The sequence below is a fragment of the Crinia signifera genome, chromosome 4, assembly GCF_055691185.1.
Source record: "Crinia signifera chromosome 4, ASM5569118v1, whole genome shotgun sequence".
NCBI classification, from domain to species: Eukaryota; Metazoa; Chordata; class Amphibia; order Anura; family Myobatrachidae; genus Crinia; species Crinia signifera.
Genome location: NC_139220.1, coordinates 292544598 through 292562106, shown reverse-complemented (window position 1 = coordinate 292562106; position 17509 = coordinate 292544598). Strand labels below are relative to the sequence as shown.

Genomic DNA, 17509 nt, shown 5'->3' with positions numbered 1-17509 from the left:
GCGAGCGTAGCGAGCCCCGCGAGGGGACACGGAATACCGTCCCCTCGCGGGGCTCGCTTCGCTCGCCACGCTTCGGGCTCGGTGGCTCGCTACGCTCGCCACAGGTTTATATCCAACTCCATGCCCACTTGGATAGTAGGGGTATGAAAAGGACCCCTTTTTCCCATTGAATTCCATGTTAAAATGGACTCAGTCCATTTTAACATTGATTCCTATGGAAAAATCGGGTCATCGCATCCGATGGTCGCATGCGATGCGATGCGATATCGCATCGCATCTGATTGTATGCCTTAACTTAAGGCATACAATCAAAAAATCGGACGCCCAGATAACTCACAAGTACCCCCTTTTTTCTTCTAGAATGGAAAATAGTACCAGGGGGCATGAGTATAGACAAGAAGAAAAAAGATTTTCTTCAGCGGGCAGGAAAAAATGATTTACGGTTAGAACTGTCAAACTCTGGAACTCTCTTCCTGGTGAAGTTGTATCAGCGACCACAATAAATACGTTCAAAATAAGGTTGGACAATCATTTATTGGCCAAAAACATCCAGGGTTATATCTAAGTAACAAATCAGTCTTTAAATTAGTATAACATAATATACAGCATAACCAGATGGATGCAAGTCTTTTTTCAGCCTTACCTACTATGTAACCCCAGTGTTGTCACCAGTGGTTTTGGGCAGAGTCTCTGAATGTCTCTCTGCCAACTCAATATTTTCAAAATGGAATTAATTATGTTCCCACCAGCCAAGAACAGTTACCATCCTGCTATCTCCATAACTGTGGACAAAACCACTATCTAACCTACCCCCACAAGCTCATTGTCATAGGGCAGTATTCAATGAGAAAAATTCGCTGTGATTTCTGGAGAGTTTGTGCTTTTCACGCGGTGGAGAGAGGTTTTTTTTCTCCAAAGGCGAGCCACCCTATTCAATGTGAAATATTCTCCGTCTTTCTAAGTGATTCTCGCCGTCTCTCTCCGTGTAGAAATTCTCCATCTTTTGATGGAGAGCAGGAATGTGAACTTTTAAACTAAAAGGGTGTTTTTTTTAATTTTGGTGTCAAAAAATCAGGTTTTTTTTTTCTGTGAAGGGCCATGTTATTTTTATTCATGTGCCTATAGCACATGAATATATATATTTAATTTAAAAAAAAATATTTTTTTACATTTTTTTTTTTTTTTTACACAGTGCAGCCAGCAGGGGGCCGGAGCGCTCGAGCCGCTCATTAGATATTCATATATTCACTGCACCCGATGCACGTTCGGGTACAGTGAATACTGGGTCCCCCGCTGGCTATAGGGAGGGCAGCCTGTGCTGCCTGGGTCCAGGGGAGCCCTGCTCCCCACCCCATATCCCCTGCAGCAGCCAAGAGAGACTTTAATCTCTCTTGGCTGCTACGTCCCCCGGCTCCCTGACAGCTCCCTGCCGCAGACGCTCGTCCGCTGCAGGGGTTAAGACTCGCCGCGAGTGGCGGCGAGTCTTTAACACGTTGAATAGGGGGAGCAGGAGGCTCCGGAACACGGAGAGTGCATGGCGAGAGAAAAAATCTCTCGCCATGCACGGAGAATATTTGACATTGAATACTGCCCTAAGGGTCATCCTGGACTTTGAACTGTCCTTTGTTCCCCACATTCAATCTGTCTTCAAATCATGTTACATGTATCTAAAAAACATATCCAAAATATGACCCTGTCTTACACAAGACACTACTAAATCTCTTATCCATGAACTCATTATATCCCACATTGATATTGCAATAGTCTCCTAACTGGTCTTCCCATTCTGGCACTGATGTTGTGTACACTCAATACAATTTGACATTCGATTTTGACTATATAGTCAAAATCGGGATCGCATAGACATCGAATGGAGATAGAACATGTTTTTAAGCTTTCTATCCCGATTTGATGCAGATGCCCGCTCCCGTTCAGCTGAAATAAAAAAGCCAAATAGACCGTATAGCAAATCGAATGTAGATACCATGAATTGTATGTAAATCATACAGAGATAGCAAAAATTGCATAGCAATGGAATCTTAAAGGTGCCCACACACTAGAAAGATCTGCGATCGTAAGATGTGCGCATAAATTAGCCTTGAAATCTTTTTTCCGTCCTGGACAAAAGATTTCAGGCAAGCGCACATCTTTACTAAAGATTTTTCTTAAGATCCCGTGTGCGTTCCTATGGATCTTTTGTTGAATCTTCTGATCTTTTGTGCAGCACGTAAGATCAGAAGATTCAGCTAAAGATCCACGGGAGCGCGCATCGCCCGATTTTCGACCGATTATCGGTGGACATCAGCCAGTCGGCCCAAAAATCGTTCTAGTGTGTGGGCACCTTTAGTCGAAGAGCAAAGGAATCCCACCGTGTGTACACACCATCATGGTGTGTACACACAGTGAGATTCCTTTGCTAACCGTGGATTATACTGATGTTCTAGAAATAGTTATGTTATAGTATCTTTACAATGTAAGTAATGTTTTTGTGATTTTCAGTTCTCTTATTGTCCAGAGTACTATAACCAAGTACACACAGAGATCTCTAGAGAAGGAGCCAGAATCCTTGCCCTGGGGTACAAAGAACTTGGACATCTCTCCCATCAGCAGGTACTGCAAAAGGCTGGATTGCTATTATGCTAGACCGATCTCGTTCCTTTTTGTTCAGGTCCATACACATGGAGCGATCTGCTCCCCCAGCCCAGCGGTTTTTCGCCACTTTGAATGGCTTTCCATAGCATAAGGCTATGGAAAGCCATTGAGTCTGCTGGTAAAGCGAGCAGATGAACGTTGGCCGCCGGTGATGATTCGGGGGCGCGCATCGGCGCTCTTTGCTGGCCCGTACATGCTGGGTGGCTTTGAAACTGAAAGCTGCTCAAATGAAAAAAACTGAGCTGCTTTCAGCTCAAAGTCGCCCAGTGTGTATGGGCCGTTACTCCAGGCATTTCCCCAATATTCATGTCTTTGTGACCAGATAATACTGAGAGATTGTCAGCTGGCTATGGTTTTTGTTTTTGTCCCCCTTTTAAGACCTGTTACGTCAACAACATAACATGACAGCAGTAATGTATGGGACCTTATCTGAATGTCACATATAAAGAAGCCCGCATTCTTCTCCTATCTGAGAGCTTGCCGTGACTCCAGTTTTCTAGTGGTTCTGTTCCTATTTAAGTTGTCTTTTTAATATTCATTTTGAATCTCTTCTCTTAGATCCGTGAAATCAAACGGGAAACGCTGGAGTATGACTTGAAGTTTGCAGGCTTCATCGTGGTCTCCTGTCCGCTCAAAGCGGACTCTAAATCGGTTATAAAAGAGATCCAGAATGCATCTCATCACGTAAGAGACTTGTGAAGTGTCTTTGTTTCTATGGGCAGCAAATGTTGTAGATTACCACTGTACATATCTCTTTATATGAGCAATGTCCCATGATTTTCACTTAGTCAATACAGTGGACAGTCTGGGATGAACAGGTTGTGTTTGCTCTGCAGCTAGGTAATGAGTCTGTGCTTCAACTGCTTCATTCACTGTCAGCAGGTAATACTGTTATTGTAATGGTATTATGCAGGGGGTGCTATTCTAAGGGCATATGCAGGGCAGTAGAGAGCCATTCCGGGCCACAGTAAGGAGTGTGACCTAAAATAGGGCCATGTTCACATCACCTAAAAATAATAGTAGGGGGGGCACGGGAGGGCACCCACTTCCTACCTAGCTTGCTGGATGCCGATAACTCCTTGGCCAGTACCATCTTTCTAATGGTTTTTGGGAAGATGGCGCTTGTGTACTACAGATCACAGAGCATTTGCTTTCAATGTGCTGGTACCAAAATCTTCCCAAAGATATCTCTGGGAAAATGGTGCTGGGCCTAAAAAAATAAGTATACCCAGGAGGGAGGGTGGGGCAGCGGAATAGGGCCCCTTACTGCAGCCTAGGTAGTTAGTTAGATCTCAATCTATCTGGGGTATTTTGCTCAGTGAATGGGACATTGGTGTCATGCTGCATTTTCAGGCTTTTTAGCCCCAGCTTTCTGAAAGACCGCTCAGGAAAGAGAACCCTTATGACACAGCTGTGTCCCCACAAGCCTTGTGTTTGGCTTCATAGTCATGAGGATCTGTAATCGTTTAGAGTCTTTTTCCTCTATAACTCGTGTGGTTGCACTTTAGCATTGAGGAGTCCTGTGTTTGTCCATGATTAAAAAGGGCATGACTTTTCTGCTTGGGACCCTGTATCAGATGTACTAAACCTTGGGAAGTGATAGAGTAGAGAGTGATAAAGTACCATCCAACAAGCTCCTGTCATTTTTCAAACACAACTCGTAAAAGGCAGTTAGGGGCTTTTTGGCTCACTGCAGACTTTATCACTTTTTAAGTATTAGGACATTTTTCACCTCTGTGTAGTCCCCTAATCTATGAGAGTAGAGAACTATGAATATACTGTACATCATGTTTTTATTGTATCACATGCTATTTTTCAGGTGGTGATGATCACTGGAGACAATCCCCTCACTGCCTGTCATGTGGCTCAGGAGCTCAGTTTCATTGAGAAACAGAACACATTGATCCTTCAGCCAACACGTGACACAAAAGGTGAAGGCAACACTACAACCGTTCTCAGTCACTATCACTAGCCGTCTAATTGGTAAATGCAGTCACATAGACTGACAGATGTGGATGTCGCGGGTGTTTGGTTGGGTTTATTTAGTCAAATATTATTAGAGAATGTGTTATTGGTGATGATTTATTTTGCAGATCACTCCTGTTATACCCCTTTCACATTGCACTTTTAAAACAGTATATTGCCGTTTTTTTTCCCATTTTAAAACGTTTAAGGCTGCAATGTGAAAGTGCCAAAGTTGATTTACCGGTTAAAGATAACCGGTATTTCAACACGGTTAAAAAGCAGAGTCCTACACGATTTAAAGCCGTTTTTTAGGCAGTGTGAACAGCTCTATTTCAATAGCTTGAAACGTGTCCCTTGGGGGTTAAACGGGTTAAACGGGTTGAATGTTTGAATGGTATTAAATGATTTTTAAAACGGTTTTCACCTGCAATGTGAAAGGTCTCAAGGCTCAGACCCGTTTTAAAGTCCCATTTAAGAATACCGTGTCATTACCCATTTCTGCAATGTGAAAGCAGTATTACAATATTTGGTTTTATTATATATTCACAACTAAAGGATATGTTGTTGCCGTTTTCACCTCTTTTGGAAAAAATTTTAAACTTTTTTTTATTTACGTATTATTGTTAATACCATGTTTCTCTCCGCAGAGGCCACCTGGATGTGGCAGTCCATCGACGGGACAATCTCTCTGCCAGCTTTCCCAGAGTCTGTGGAAGCCTTTATTGATAAGTACTACCTGTGCCTAACAGGAGAGGGTCTGTCCTACCTACAGGCCACCAGAGGAGACCTGCTGTCTGCCCTAATCCCTCACACCCAAGTGTTTGCACGGGTATCTCCAAAGCAAAAGGTCTGGACCCAAAGTATAATATGACACCTTTGTCTTTCTGGGAGGTTTTTGAGCCATTTTTTTTGTTTTGTTGCTCATTTTCAAGTTAGTCCTTCCCCCACATCAAATGGACTAATTTAGCTAGTTAAGAAAAGGTGAGCTTTGTCCCCTTGCATATAAGGCTGCTGAGTAAGGGGCACTTTGTGTGCCAATGTACTATAACAGAACCTGGCGCTTAACCCTTGGAGTGCTAATGTTGTGAGCCATTCTTAAAATATCCACTAAAAATGCCAGCGTCGTTCATGGTAACTTTTTTTGTACACTAACTAAACTTGGCTGTTTTTGTACATATTTACTTCTACTAAAATAAAAACAGTTGCTGCGAGCGACACTGGCATTTTTAGTGGCAGTTTTGTGAGTCGCTCACAGCAACGTTGGCACTCAAAGGGTTAAACAATGTGTTTGCCTGCACGGGGAGACTGGGAGATTAGCACTGATTGACTAATCAGGAAAGGTCAGAAAAAGTTAAGCTCATGATTCCACCTAGGGGGGTATTCAATCCCCCTCCGCTATTTCCGACAAGAGGAAATAGCGGCAGGCGCCTATGCAATGCGGTCTTCCTGACAGCCTTGAAGAGGCATCTCGGCAGCATGGACCCCACTTTTAAAGCAGTATTTTTAAAGCAGTATCTTGATGATTAACGTCCGTTTCTCGCGGACACGCCCCCTTTTCTTTGTTCGACAGGCGGGACATTGAATCCCGCCTGCTGAATATCAGTCGAGAGGGCTGAGAACAGGCTAGTGTCACGACTGTCAGGACATCTCGACAGTCGTGACCCGGGATTGAATACCCCTCTTACAGCAGGATGTATTAAGCTAAAAATGCAGTAAAACCCCCGGGGGTTTTACCGCATTTCCTAATGTATTAATGTCTGGCAGCCGCATGACCGCATAGCCTTTGGGTGGCGATACTCTATAGAAGCCTATGGGCTTCTTTTCACCACCGCCAACCCCCCCTCTCCCCCTCCCCCTCGTTTACCTTGCTGCAGGTCCTCCTGTACCTGGAAGGTAAACCCCTCCTCCCCCTAGCAACGCAGCCAGACGTCCTTCTGTCTGCAGGGGGGAGGAGGAGGCGGCGTCTGGGACAGCCATGCTGAGCTGTCCCGGCATGAGGGGAGCGGTAGGTGGCAGGGTGATGGAGACCTCCCTCACACCACATTACAGGTATCGCGGGGGGCCTCCATCACTGCACCGCGATGCCAGCCACATATTTTTATACATATGCGCTGGCATCGTGGCGGCCGGACAGCGATGTATATTAATACATCCCGCCCTTAGAAGTCCAGTTGTTAACTAGCCAGCAGATTGCTTCCAACAGAGCATTAGTTGGTAGGGTCAGTGCGATCAACAATGCCATAATAACATTGATACTTTTAGGATTCTTTGATTCATGGTTGGGGGCACATACAGTAATTAGACAGTTTATAGCTACAGTGAATACCTGCTATAAGATGCACATACACTGAGGTCATGTTCATACTGAGGTTATTGATCAGACTCTCTTTGGTTGCAGGAATTTGTAATTACTAGTTTAAAAGAGCTGGGCTACATCACATTGATGTGCGGTGACGGGACCAATGATGTAGGAGCTTTAAAACACGCCAACGTGGGTAAGTGAGTGGAAGTGATGTATGCAGCATTTGATAGGTAATATAGCAATTGTCATAATGGGAAACTAACAGTCCATGGCAGCATTTATGTACATAGGCCCTTATTCAGATCTGATCGCAGTACAAATTTGTTCTCAAAATGGGCAAAACCATGTGCACTGCAGGTGGGGCAGATGTAACATGGGCAAAGAAAGTTACATTTGGGTGGGGTGTGTTGAAACTGAAATCTAAATGACAGTTTAAAAATAATGCATCCAATATTTACCCTTCACAGAAACAAAATAACTCACACAAATCTGCACATGTTACATCTGCCCCCCTGCAGTGCACATGTTACATCTGCCACACCTGCAGTGCACATGGTTTTGCCCATTTTGAGAACACATTTGTACTGCGATCAGATCTGAATAAGGCCCATAGTCTACACTGATAGCATTATTTTGAGTCTTTATTGTAATTAGTTTATAGAGGCAAATTCATAGCAGAATATTTTTCTTTTTATTATCCAACAGAGTATAGCAGTGAGGAGCCCTATTAAACAATGCCATGTTACATACATTTTGTTTTTCCTGCTCCTTCTCCTATAACCCCATCCTGTAGGCCACAGTTTGTTCTTTATCAAAATGTGAGTGTGGAATGCCCAGTGTTTCCAATACAAACAGCCCATATGGTATGGAATGGCATCAGTTAAGGAGCAATATTAGGTACACACCTAAATATTTATCTGTCCAATCCATCTGGTGGGAACAAATAGTTGATTGTCACCCGCTCCCATAAATGACCAGTTTTTAGTTCCCACCAGACAGACTGGACAGATAAATCTGTAGGTGTGTACCCAGCTTTAGTAAAAGGTTAAAAGGTGAGAGGCCTTGTGCACCTGTTAGGGTGGTTATTATACACAGCTGTTTTTTGTGGGTCTGTTGTGGGTTCTGAAGCTGGCCTACAGCTAAAGATTTATTGTCAGTTGGTTGGAACACAAATCTGGTGATGGGTGCAAAATATTATTTTTAATTTTCATCACTAAAAAACTTTAGGTCAATCAGACAAATTTAGCATTCAATTTAGCAAGTTTGTCTGAATGATCGTTTATTGTCCGTTTTCTGGCAATGGCTTGGAGGGAATGGCTTTCTTGTCCTTTGTTCACATATGTTACTAGATTGTTGTTCCAACCAGCCAGATTGAACAATAAATCTTTAGGTGTATGGCCAGCTTCGCTCTAAACAGTGGCGTAACAAAAAAATGTGCGGAACCCCCCCACTGGGAAAATCTTGCCCATCCCACCCCAGTTAAACCACAAGACCCCCCCCCCTCCCCCCCTGCAGTCATGGAAAGGTTCCCCAGTTAAAACACAAGACCCCCTTCCCCCCTGCAGTCATGGAGAGGTTCCTGCGGCGCTGAGTATTACATTGGCGGGGTCCCTGCAGTGACCTGGAAATAACGCGCTATCCACCGGGCGGCGGCGTGGGAAGCGCTTCTGACTTTGAAAACACTGCCCGCACGCTGATTGGCTGAGTTTCAGCTAATCAGCATGCGGCCAGTGTTTTCAATGTCAGAAGTGCTCCCCCCAGCCGCCGCCCAGTGGATAGCGCGTTATTTCCAGGTCACGGCAATGACCCCGCCAATGTAATACTCGCCGCCGCAGGGACCACTCTATGACCGTAGATACCCCAGCGCCGCACAGATCCCTCTTCCCGCTCCTCGCTGCACCCACAAGGAGGGGGGAGCTGGGGGAGTAATAATAGCGCCTGCAGACCCCTCGGCGCCTCCCCGCCTTTGCCGTGGCTGCGCCGCTATAGTTACGCCACGGACTCTAAAGGATGAACTGTTTAATTCCAGGACCGGTCTTTACGGAATTAGTTTTAATTATATGCAGATGAAGCCAGGCCTCTATTGGTCACTGGTGGTACTTTTATTATACAAACAGCATTTGCAACCTAAAGACTGATGGATTTATTATTTACATATATCAGTAATTACACCATGTTCCTTAACAGATAGCAGACAAAACATATTTTTGACTGCAAATAATAATTAACCTTCCCTAATCCTCCTTTGTTAAATTTTCTGTTTTTATTTTTTATTTTTCTTCTTGCTTATTTTAGGGGTGGCACTGCTTGCCAATGCCCCAGAACGCCTGCCCGAAAAGAGAAGAAAGCCCCGTGAAATTGTGGCGGATGGCAAACCTTCTGGTCCTCCGTTCTCAAGCAACTCCATCAAACCGACTTCACGAGCAGCCAAGAACCGGATCATGTTGCAGCGAGAGGAACAGGCGGTCCATAAAGTGAGTGCACAGTGGCGAGCATGGCAGCAGTGGTGGTCCATGATGGTTATATGTAGAACTTAACATTTACTAACATTTAAATTAATCTATAAAATACCATAATTACATGATTAATGCAATTATCCTAATAATCATATCCCAATCATCCTATGAAGGACACTAGATGTGGGGTAGAGAATCTCAAGGACGTCCCTTTAAATTCTCAGAGATAAATGATTTTCTCATTTTAACTATCTAATGTTCTAGTATCGGTACATAATATGATTCTAACTCTATATAGACACTTTTATCAGTCACTAAGGGTATACTAAGTACTCCCTTAGTAATTCATTTTGATCGATCTACTCAACATGGCACAACATGTGAACACCCTGTCAAATGAGTGTATTTGGCAATTTCAGCCTCACAAATGTATAGTGTCAGACAGAGCCATGCTGTCACCATAGTCACACGTTAGCCATAGAGTGGGTCATACAGAAGAGCTTGGTGACTTCCGTGTGACACCATCCCTACAAAGTATACATGGCATGATGTCATTTATTACCGCAGATGGTTTCATCACTGAGTCACTGTCATTTATTCTGATGTTTTCAGGAGAGAATTAGCCAGGTCCTGAAGGAGATGGAGGAGGATCAGGTCCAGGTTGTGAAGTTGGGAGATGCCAGCATAGCTGCTCCTTTTACCTCAAAGTTGTCCTCTATACAGTGCAGTAAGTGCAAATTCCCCAGATCACTTCATTGGTTACAGGTATTTTGGCCATGAGCTGCATGACCTACGTAGCATTGGTCATCTGCTGGGCCCAATTATTACATAGGCTACAATAGAGACATGGGGGGGGAAATGTAATAGGGTGCAAATTTTTGTAGGTGTGATTTTTGGTAAAAAAAAAAAGGCTGAATTTGCACGGTTTCTGAAAATCGCACATGTAATAGGATGCGAAGTGCGGCAAAAAATAAATAAATATATGTTTGGTACTTATTTCCGCGTCCCCTCGCTGCGCTCGCCACACTATATAAAATCAACTCCACACGGACATGGATAGTGGGGGTATGAGCGTACTAACTATAGTGAGCGCCCAACTAAAATATAATTACTTCTTGGTAACACGTCAAATCGCCTCCAGATATTTTCCTCTTATAAAGTATACAACTCACCAATGTTTGTTACTAAAAATCACACTAAATCGCATGTGAATTCTGACTTTGGGGGATGTTCAATCCTCGATGGGGGAGATGGCTGCGGGGCCCTATTCAATGCTTTCTTCCCGACAGCATGGAACAGGGGATCTCTGCAGAACAAGCCCGACTTCACAAGCAGTCGTACTCATTCTGCCAGGAATTGATGAGCTCCCGGCTGCAGTTTGCCGATTCCCGGCCGCAGCTCGCGGCCACGCCCCCTTCTCGGCCCGTGGCAGGCAGGACATTGAATCCCGCCTGCAAATTCTCAGTCGAGCAGACCGAGAACGGGACAGGGTCAAGGCTGTCGGGCCAGCCCGATAGCCGTGACCCAACATTGAATACCCCCTTTGTCTAAAAAACCACACCCTATTACATTTTTGGCCGAAATCGCAAATGTGACGTGCAATTTGGTGCAATTCTTTTAATCGCACCCTATAACATTTCACCCATGGATTCTTTGCAAATTGCTAATATTTTTTGCCTGGGTAGCCAGAAAAAACACGGGAGGTATGGATAAAGGCATCAAGTCCCTCATTACATGCATGTTCCTCTAATGACCCCATATCTTAACTGCAGATGTTCCTAGGCATAGGCCTTTAGAAATAGTTCTAAAGTGGATTCCCATTGTAACCATTGTCTTCTCTTTAATGCAAGAACACAACTGGTAAAGCCATCTCTGCTTACTGTGATAGCCCTTGGGCAGAAATTCCCCAGCATGTAAGACAGGCAGATCATAGATTATGTGGCAACCTGTACATCAGGCATTCCCAACCTCTGTCCTCAAGGCACAGTAGCACTACATGTATACTTCTATTTTTAAATGCACTGACATTTTTTTTTTGTGTGTTCATTCCTGGGATGCGATAATGTCTCGCCGTTCTCCCATTTGTGTCACATCAGCGTCAGTCACAAAATGCAGTGACCGCTCCTCTCAGTACAGACAATTAAAGCATTAAACTAGAGAACCCACTTCACTGGCTCCTAATATGCAACAGGTCATGATAGAAGAATGGTGATGATAAAGAGCAGGGCTGGCCAAACCGGTCCTCAAGATCTACCAATGGTCCACGTTTTCCAGATCACCTAGCTGGTGCACAGCTGTAGTCATTACTAACTGTCACATTTTAAAACCTGCTGCATTCATTCCTACTATAGATCCACAGGTGGCCTGAAATACATGAACTGTTGGTAGATCTTGAGGACAGGCGTGGTCACCCCTGATATAGAGGCTTAGGCAACATTATTATGAGTTTTAGACTGATGCAGGATTGGAAGTAGTAACTTGACCAAACGTAATGGAGGGAACTGTTTGCATTGTATGTGAGTCTTCTGTCTTCCCACATTAGCTCTGTTTCTTTCCTTCCTTGCAGTTTGCCATGTTATCAAGCAGGGCCGCTGTACTCTGGTAACAACGCTGCAAATGTTTAAAATACTTGCACTAAATGCCCTTATCTTGGCCTACGGGCAAAGCGTCCTGTACCTGGAGGGAGTGAAATTCAGTGATTTTCAGGCAACACTACAGGGTCTCCTCCTTGCTGGCTGCTTTCTCTTCATCTCCCGTTCCAAGGTGCGTTTTTTTTTTCTTCTTTTATTTGTTTGACTTGTTTGTCTTTTTTTTCATTTTCCATCACTGTTTCCACTTTTCTGATTACTGCTCTTCATTTTTCAGCCTCTGAAGTTCCTCTCCAGGGAGCGACCTTTGCCCAACATCTTTAACCTGTACACGATCCTGACTGTGCTCTTACAGTTCCTCGTCCACTTCTGCAGCCTCATATATTTATACCGAGGGGCGTTGGAACGAACTGAAGCCAGGTACGATGCAGGTTTTTGAAGGGCACTTATTACTGTCCTGAGTTATAGATGTCATTGACATTGAAATGTGTCATAGAATCTAATACATTGTTTCATTCTTCAAAAGCAGGCAATTTTCTTGCTGTTTGGGTCTTTAAGTATGAAATGGAGGATGTTCTAGTCCGATGCTGGTAGAAAAGTCAAAGGATTATCCTTTTAACATATAGGGCCAGATGTATCGTGCTTCAAAATTTGATCAAATGGGGAGTGATAAACAACCAGCCAATCGGCTCCCACCTGCCATATTACAGGCTGGGTTTGAAAATTCATAGGAGCAGATTGGCTGGTTGTTCGTCACTCTCCATTTATCACTTTTTGAAGCTTGATCCATCTGGCCCGTAGTAGTTTATCCCCCACCAGTTTGGTTGCTTGTTACAGTAGTTAGCATGCTGGGAATAATGGACAATTTATCGTCCGAGTATAGGTTTAGCGTATGTATTATAAGAAAAGCAAGATAGATGAGCACAATAAAATATAGCACACAGAAGGTGGCGAGTGCAGTGGTTATCCATCCTTTCCTGTGTTCCTTAATCATCACCCTAAATTAGATGTGTGCTGGTTTGATTTTACTCTGTTCTCAAAATTGGGATCGTATCGGCAGTCACATGTTTTGGATAGCCAATATTATCCGGATTTGAGAACCGAGTAAAACCGAACCCGCAAATCTCTACCCTAAAAGAATGTTGGAGACGAGGGGATGCTTGTTTAGCAAATGACTGAGGTGATTTTGTTATACATTCTGGCGTCAGAATTTATTATTATTATTATTATTATTTTATTCTAGGAAAGACGAGTTTGTGGACCTGTATAAGGAGTTTGAGCCCAGCTTGGTGAATAGCACAGTGTACATAATGTCTATGGCTATGCAGATGGCCACATTTGCTATCAACTACAAGGTAGGCTGGATCATGTACAGTACATTTTACTGTCATTTGCATGTAGACTCATCTTAAGGAAAGGCTTGGAAGAAAAAACCCTTGAATCTGAAGCCAGTTATGACTTCTTTGCTCTCAGAAATGATCATTTCTGTTGCATTAAATGATATTTCCTATGCTGCCTTTTTCTTCCTGTATCTCCTGCATCCGGTCATTTATCCTCGTCATTAAATAAAAGTATAGAAGCAATCTTACTGCATTTTCCTTCCTATGTGCTTGCGGTGACAACGCTAACATTATCGACTTGCTCAAGTGCACATAATGCTATTGGTCAGCAACAAGTCTTCACTGTCTGCTCCTATAGGGGCTGGCTGGATATTCCAGCTACTTGCTAAGCTTGAGCCTCATCTGTATACTTGAATGGTGTTACCTGGGTAACGGCTGTCATAACCAGACTCCATCACTGACATTCTGAACCGCTGACCTATGTTGATGATGTGTCGTTACTACTGCATTTCTTGCTAGCGGATTCCCTACTAGCTACTATGGTTCAGTACTGGTTGGGACTAGAGATGGCTAGTGAATCGCTGTCTCAAATCATTAGGCTGACTGCATGATTTGAGACACTCACTGTTGGATGAGTCGAGACAGCAGCAGTAGCATAGCATTACTAGCCAGCAGCAAGGGACTGAGCCTCTGCAATTCACTAAATGTGTTGTGAGCTCAGCACTGTCTCTCTCTGTGCCTGTAATTCCAAATGAGTTGTGAGCCCAGCCACTGTCTTACTTCCTGTCTGCCAGCACACTGAGTGACTGAGCCTCTGCAACTCCCTGAGTGTGCTGTGAGCCCTGCACTGTCTCCCTGTGCTTGTAATTCCATATGAGTAGTGACTGGAGAACCGAGTCACTGATTCAACACACCTCACTGAGCCGCGCGCCTCAACTCACTTCAATGAATCTCTTTGCCTATGACTGGTTGGGGCACTGTCAGAGTGCCACAGATGATGTAAAGGTGGCCTTCGAAAAGTTCAAATATCACCTCCAGGCTAAAATAGTCACCATGATATTTAGTCATGTGATCAATGAATACACAGCGTGGACCCACCAGCAGCTGCTGTTCAGTGATCTCCACTGCAACTCCCTCAATCCTGGAACATATCCCACTAGGGACCTGATTCTGGTTAACTCTGTAAGCTGCGAAGATCTCGGCTTACCGAGTCCCAGAGTGCCCGCCCCACCAGAAATACACCCTCTCCCCACAGCCGTATACCCTCGTAACCATTATAAAAACACATCTCCTCGCATGTGCCTGCAGCAGGAGAAATCATTCCACTATCGGCGACCATCGGATGATTTCTCCCGGGCTCGCAAATATAAGTCAGTGGAGAATGGTTGATTTATATTTGTGGGTGCCGGGACGAAGACACGTCAGGTGGATAATGTCATGTGACGTCAGCCTCCCGCCCACAGCACACTTTGTCACACCCGCGACATTGTAAGTCGCAGAGTCCATTCGCAGTCGGGTTTGCACATGCGCACGAATGAACCAGAACCTGCCCCCTAGGTCATCATTGGACTAGAGTAGCGCTCTCGCTCTACAGACCCCTTTCTGGTTTCAGAGCTCCCGCTGTGCATGGCGATATCTTATCGGAGTCTGCATTTCTGTTATTTCTTGGTTCAAAAGAAAGACTTCCATCTTCTATATTGTCATGTCTTCAACAATGACTTCACATGTCTGATGTGTTTGTGTTTAGGGTCATCCATTCATGGAAAGCCTACGAGAAAACAAGCCTTTGCTCTGGAGTATTGTGATATCTGGTATGGCCATCATGGGTCTTCTCTCCGGCACATCTCCAGAATTCAATGAGCAGTTTGGCCTGGTGGACATCCCTATGGAGGTAACGATATGTGGCCTGAATTACTGGCGCTCTAACCTCGCTTTGTATTATTGAATCAATCTGTTCAATAAGTACAGATTCATGTTATCTATGTGTTTTATTTATACCTGTATATTATTCATTGCCATAGATGGTTCAATACTAGAACTTTATCATAGATAATAAATCAAGATGTATTATGTACAAAGTAGCCTCAACTTCTGTCCAATAGGAGCTGGAATCCCTCCCAAGTCCTGACGTCAGGAGTCACAAAATATCAGCATCTGTGGGTACGGCAATTATTCTCCAGTGCCATGATATTGGAGTACCCTATTACTATTTTACTCTGGTCAGCAAGCATTAAGTATGCTCGGGGGGTAACCAGCAAATCATTGCTTACTTGGGCCACTTTTATCCCCTCCCCCACACTCCGTATCTTAGACTGTGCCAGGTAACCTACCTGTAACTCGGCCATTTACCATGAGAGATGCTTTACCGTTTATGATGGGGTCTGTCTGTAATCCGCTGGCCCCCAGCTCTTTTTTTTATTTTTTATGCCCATGTAGCCCAGCTCTTAGGTTGAACATAAAGAATGTCAAGGCATCACCTGGTGCCCCAGTGCTTATTAAACAAGATCTGGGTCCATGGGTGAAGTCTGGGGGGGAGTTTTGTAGCAGTACCACACTGAGGCACAATTACATTGTGATAAATAAAATATGAAAATACAGAATCTATATGAGAGAAAAAAATGTGTCCCCATATAATTAATAACATGGTACTGTTAACAGGAAGTGCAGCTGACAATTATCCTGTCTCCTGCTCTACCACGCACTGCGTACACACACACACACACACACTCACCCATGCATGAAATGTGTATTCATTAAAGATTGCGAGCAGGGCCCCCTTACTTCTGTCTGTTAATATTATTACTCAATCTCATTTAATTACGGTCTTGTTCCTAACCAAGTTTAACATCATTATTCCCTTTTTAATCTTTAGTTGACTTACTAGATTGTATCAAATATGGTTAGGAGTTACTGCAGAGATTGGTAAATCTGTATTCTAGCAATGTGAGCAGGACTTTCAGTGCAGACATTCTTTTTTTTTTATTTACAGTTCAAGCTGGTGATTGTCAAAGTTCTCTTTGTGGACTTCTGCTTGGCCTGGGTGGTGGACCGGATTCTTCAGTATTTCTTGGGGAGCTGTAAGCTGAAAGTGCCTTCTTGAAAGCAGTCCACAGACTAAAACACACTCGCAAATAGCAATCCCATCTGAAAGGTTCAGACGTCATTCCCAAGAGCACCTTTGGCCCCCGTGGTGGAATATTGCGAATGGGATAGTGATGAAGAGAATTTAACTCAACTCTTGAAACTTGAATTACACGATTAAGGACATGATAAACTGATTTTTTTTCTACTGGAATTCGCTTTTGGAAAGCGCAAACAGTTTGTTAAATAAACAGCATTGGTGAATTTTATAACTTTTTTTTTTTCTTTTTTGGATCCAAATTCAATTCGATCACAAATCATTATTTTGATGCCACACGTTTTTAGTATTTAATGTTTTTTTTTCTTTTTTTTTTTCTTATTTTTTTTTTTTTTAATATATTTTGCAGGACATAGATTGCTAATGAGTTCTGAATAGTGTTAATGTTTCATACACTTGGGGAGTGAGGCGTATTATTGTTCTATTTACAAACTGGAGCAATGAGGCTCCATCATGGTGCAAATGGGTCACATGTGCAGTGATTACTATGAAAGTTGTTGGGGTGCAGATTTGGTCTGTGTATGCCCTGCTCTAGCGGACCACATGTGCTTTGGCTGCCGTTCATGCTCACTTTCCCAAGCAAGGAAAATACAGAGAACATAAAACAAATTGATAAAAGTGCAGCTATTTTGTGCTTCTATGTGTGAGACCGGTTTTGATGCCAGAAAGTAAATTTGTTTATTACAGGTAACGGAATTAGTCTGCAATAGATGCTCCTTTTGGTCATCAAGGTACGTGACCCCTTCCTGTGTAAAGTGGGCACATTTGCAGCCCGTGGTCACGGCTCTATCTCATTGAATGGGCACAGACACTCCCTCCCTGCATTTTAGGTGTAATGTATGTCCATATTGCATCTCACCTTCCATCGGCCCCTTTGTGTACTATAAGGAACGGGAAGAGAACTTCAGGAGGTAACACAAGTGTTGTGTGACTAGGGGTGTACAGGGTCAACAGTGTCACAGTATAAAAGAGCAAATGAGCACTACTGGAATTACAATGAAAGCTGAAATAATATGGGGGAGGGGGTGATAATACACCTACGTGCCTGAAAGTACCCAAGTACACAG

General features: G+C 43.7%; 1 protein-coding gene across 1 annotated transcript in view; it reads left to right on the top strand.

Moving 5' to 3' along the window:
* The window catches only part of ATP13A1 (ATPase 13A1), a 39811-nt gene extending 22760 nt beyond the window's left edge, over positions 1-17051 (top strand). The window contains exons 15-26 of the mRNA XM_083185041.1: positions 2500-2610; positions 3211-3336; positions 4472-4583; positions 5265-5464; positions 7016-7112; positions 9215-9393; positions 9988-10102; positions 11942-12138; positions 12241-12383; positions 13207-13318; positions 15051-15194; positions 16293-17051. Of these exons, the coding sequence (XP_083041167.1) occupies positions 2500-2610; positions 3211-3336; positions 4472-4583; positions 5265-5464; positions 7016-7112; positions 9215-9393; positions 9988-10102; positions 11942-12138; positions 12241-12383; positions 13207-13318; positions 15051-15194; positions 16293-16403 (1647 nt within the window). The 3' untranslated portion in view covers positions 16404-17051. The remainder of the gene's footprint in view (positions 1-2499; positions 2611-3210; positions 3337-4471; positions 4584-5264; positions 5465-7015; positions 7113-9214; positions 9394-9987; positions 10103-11941; positions 12139-12240; positions 12384-13206; positions 13319-15050; positions 15195-16292) is intronic.
* The last annotated feature ends 458 nt before the right edge of the window (positions 17052-17509 follow it).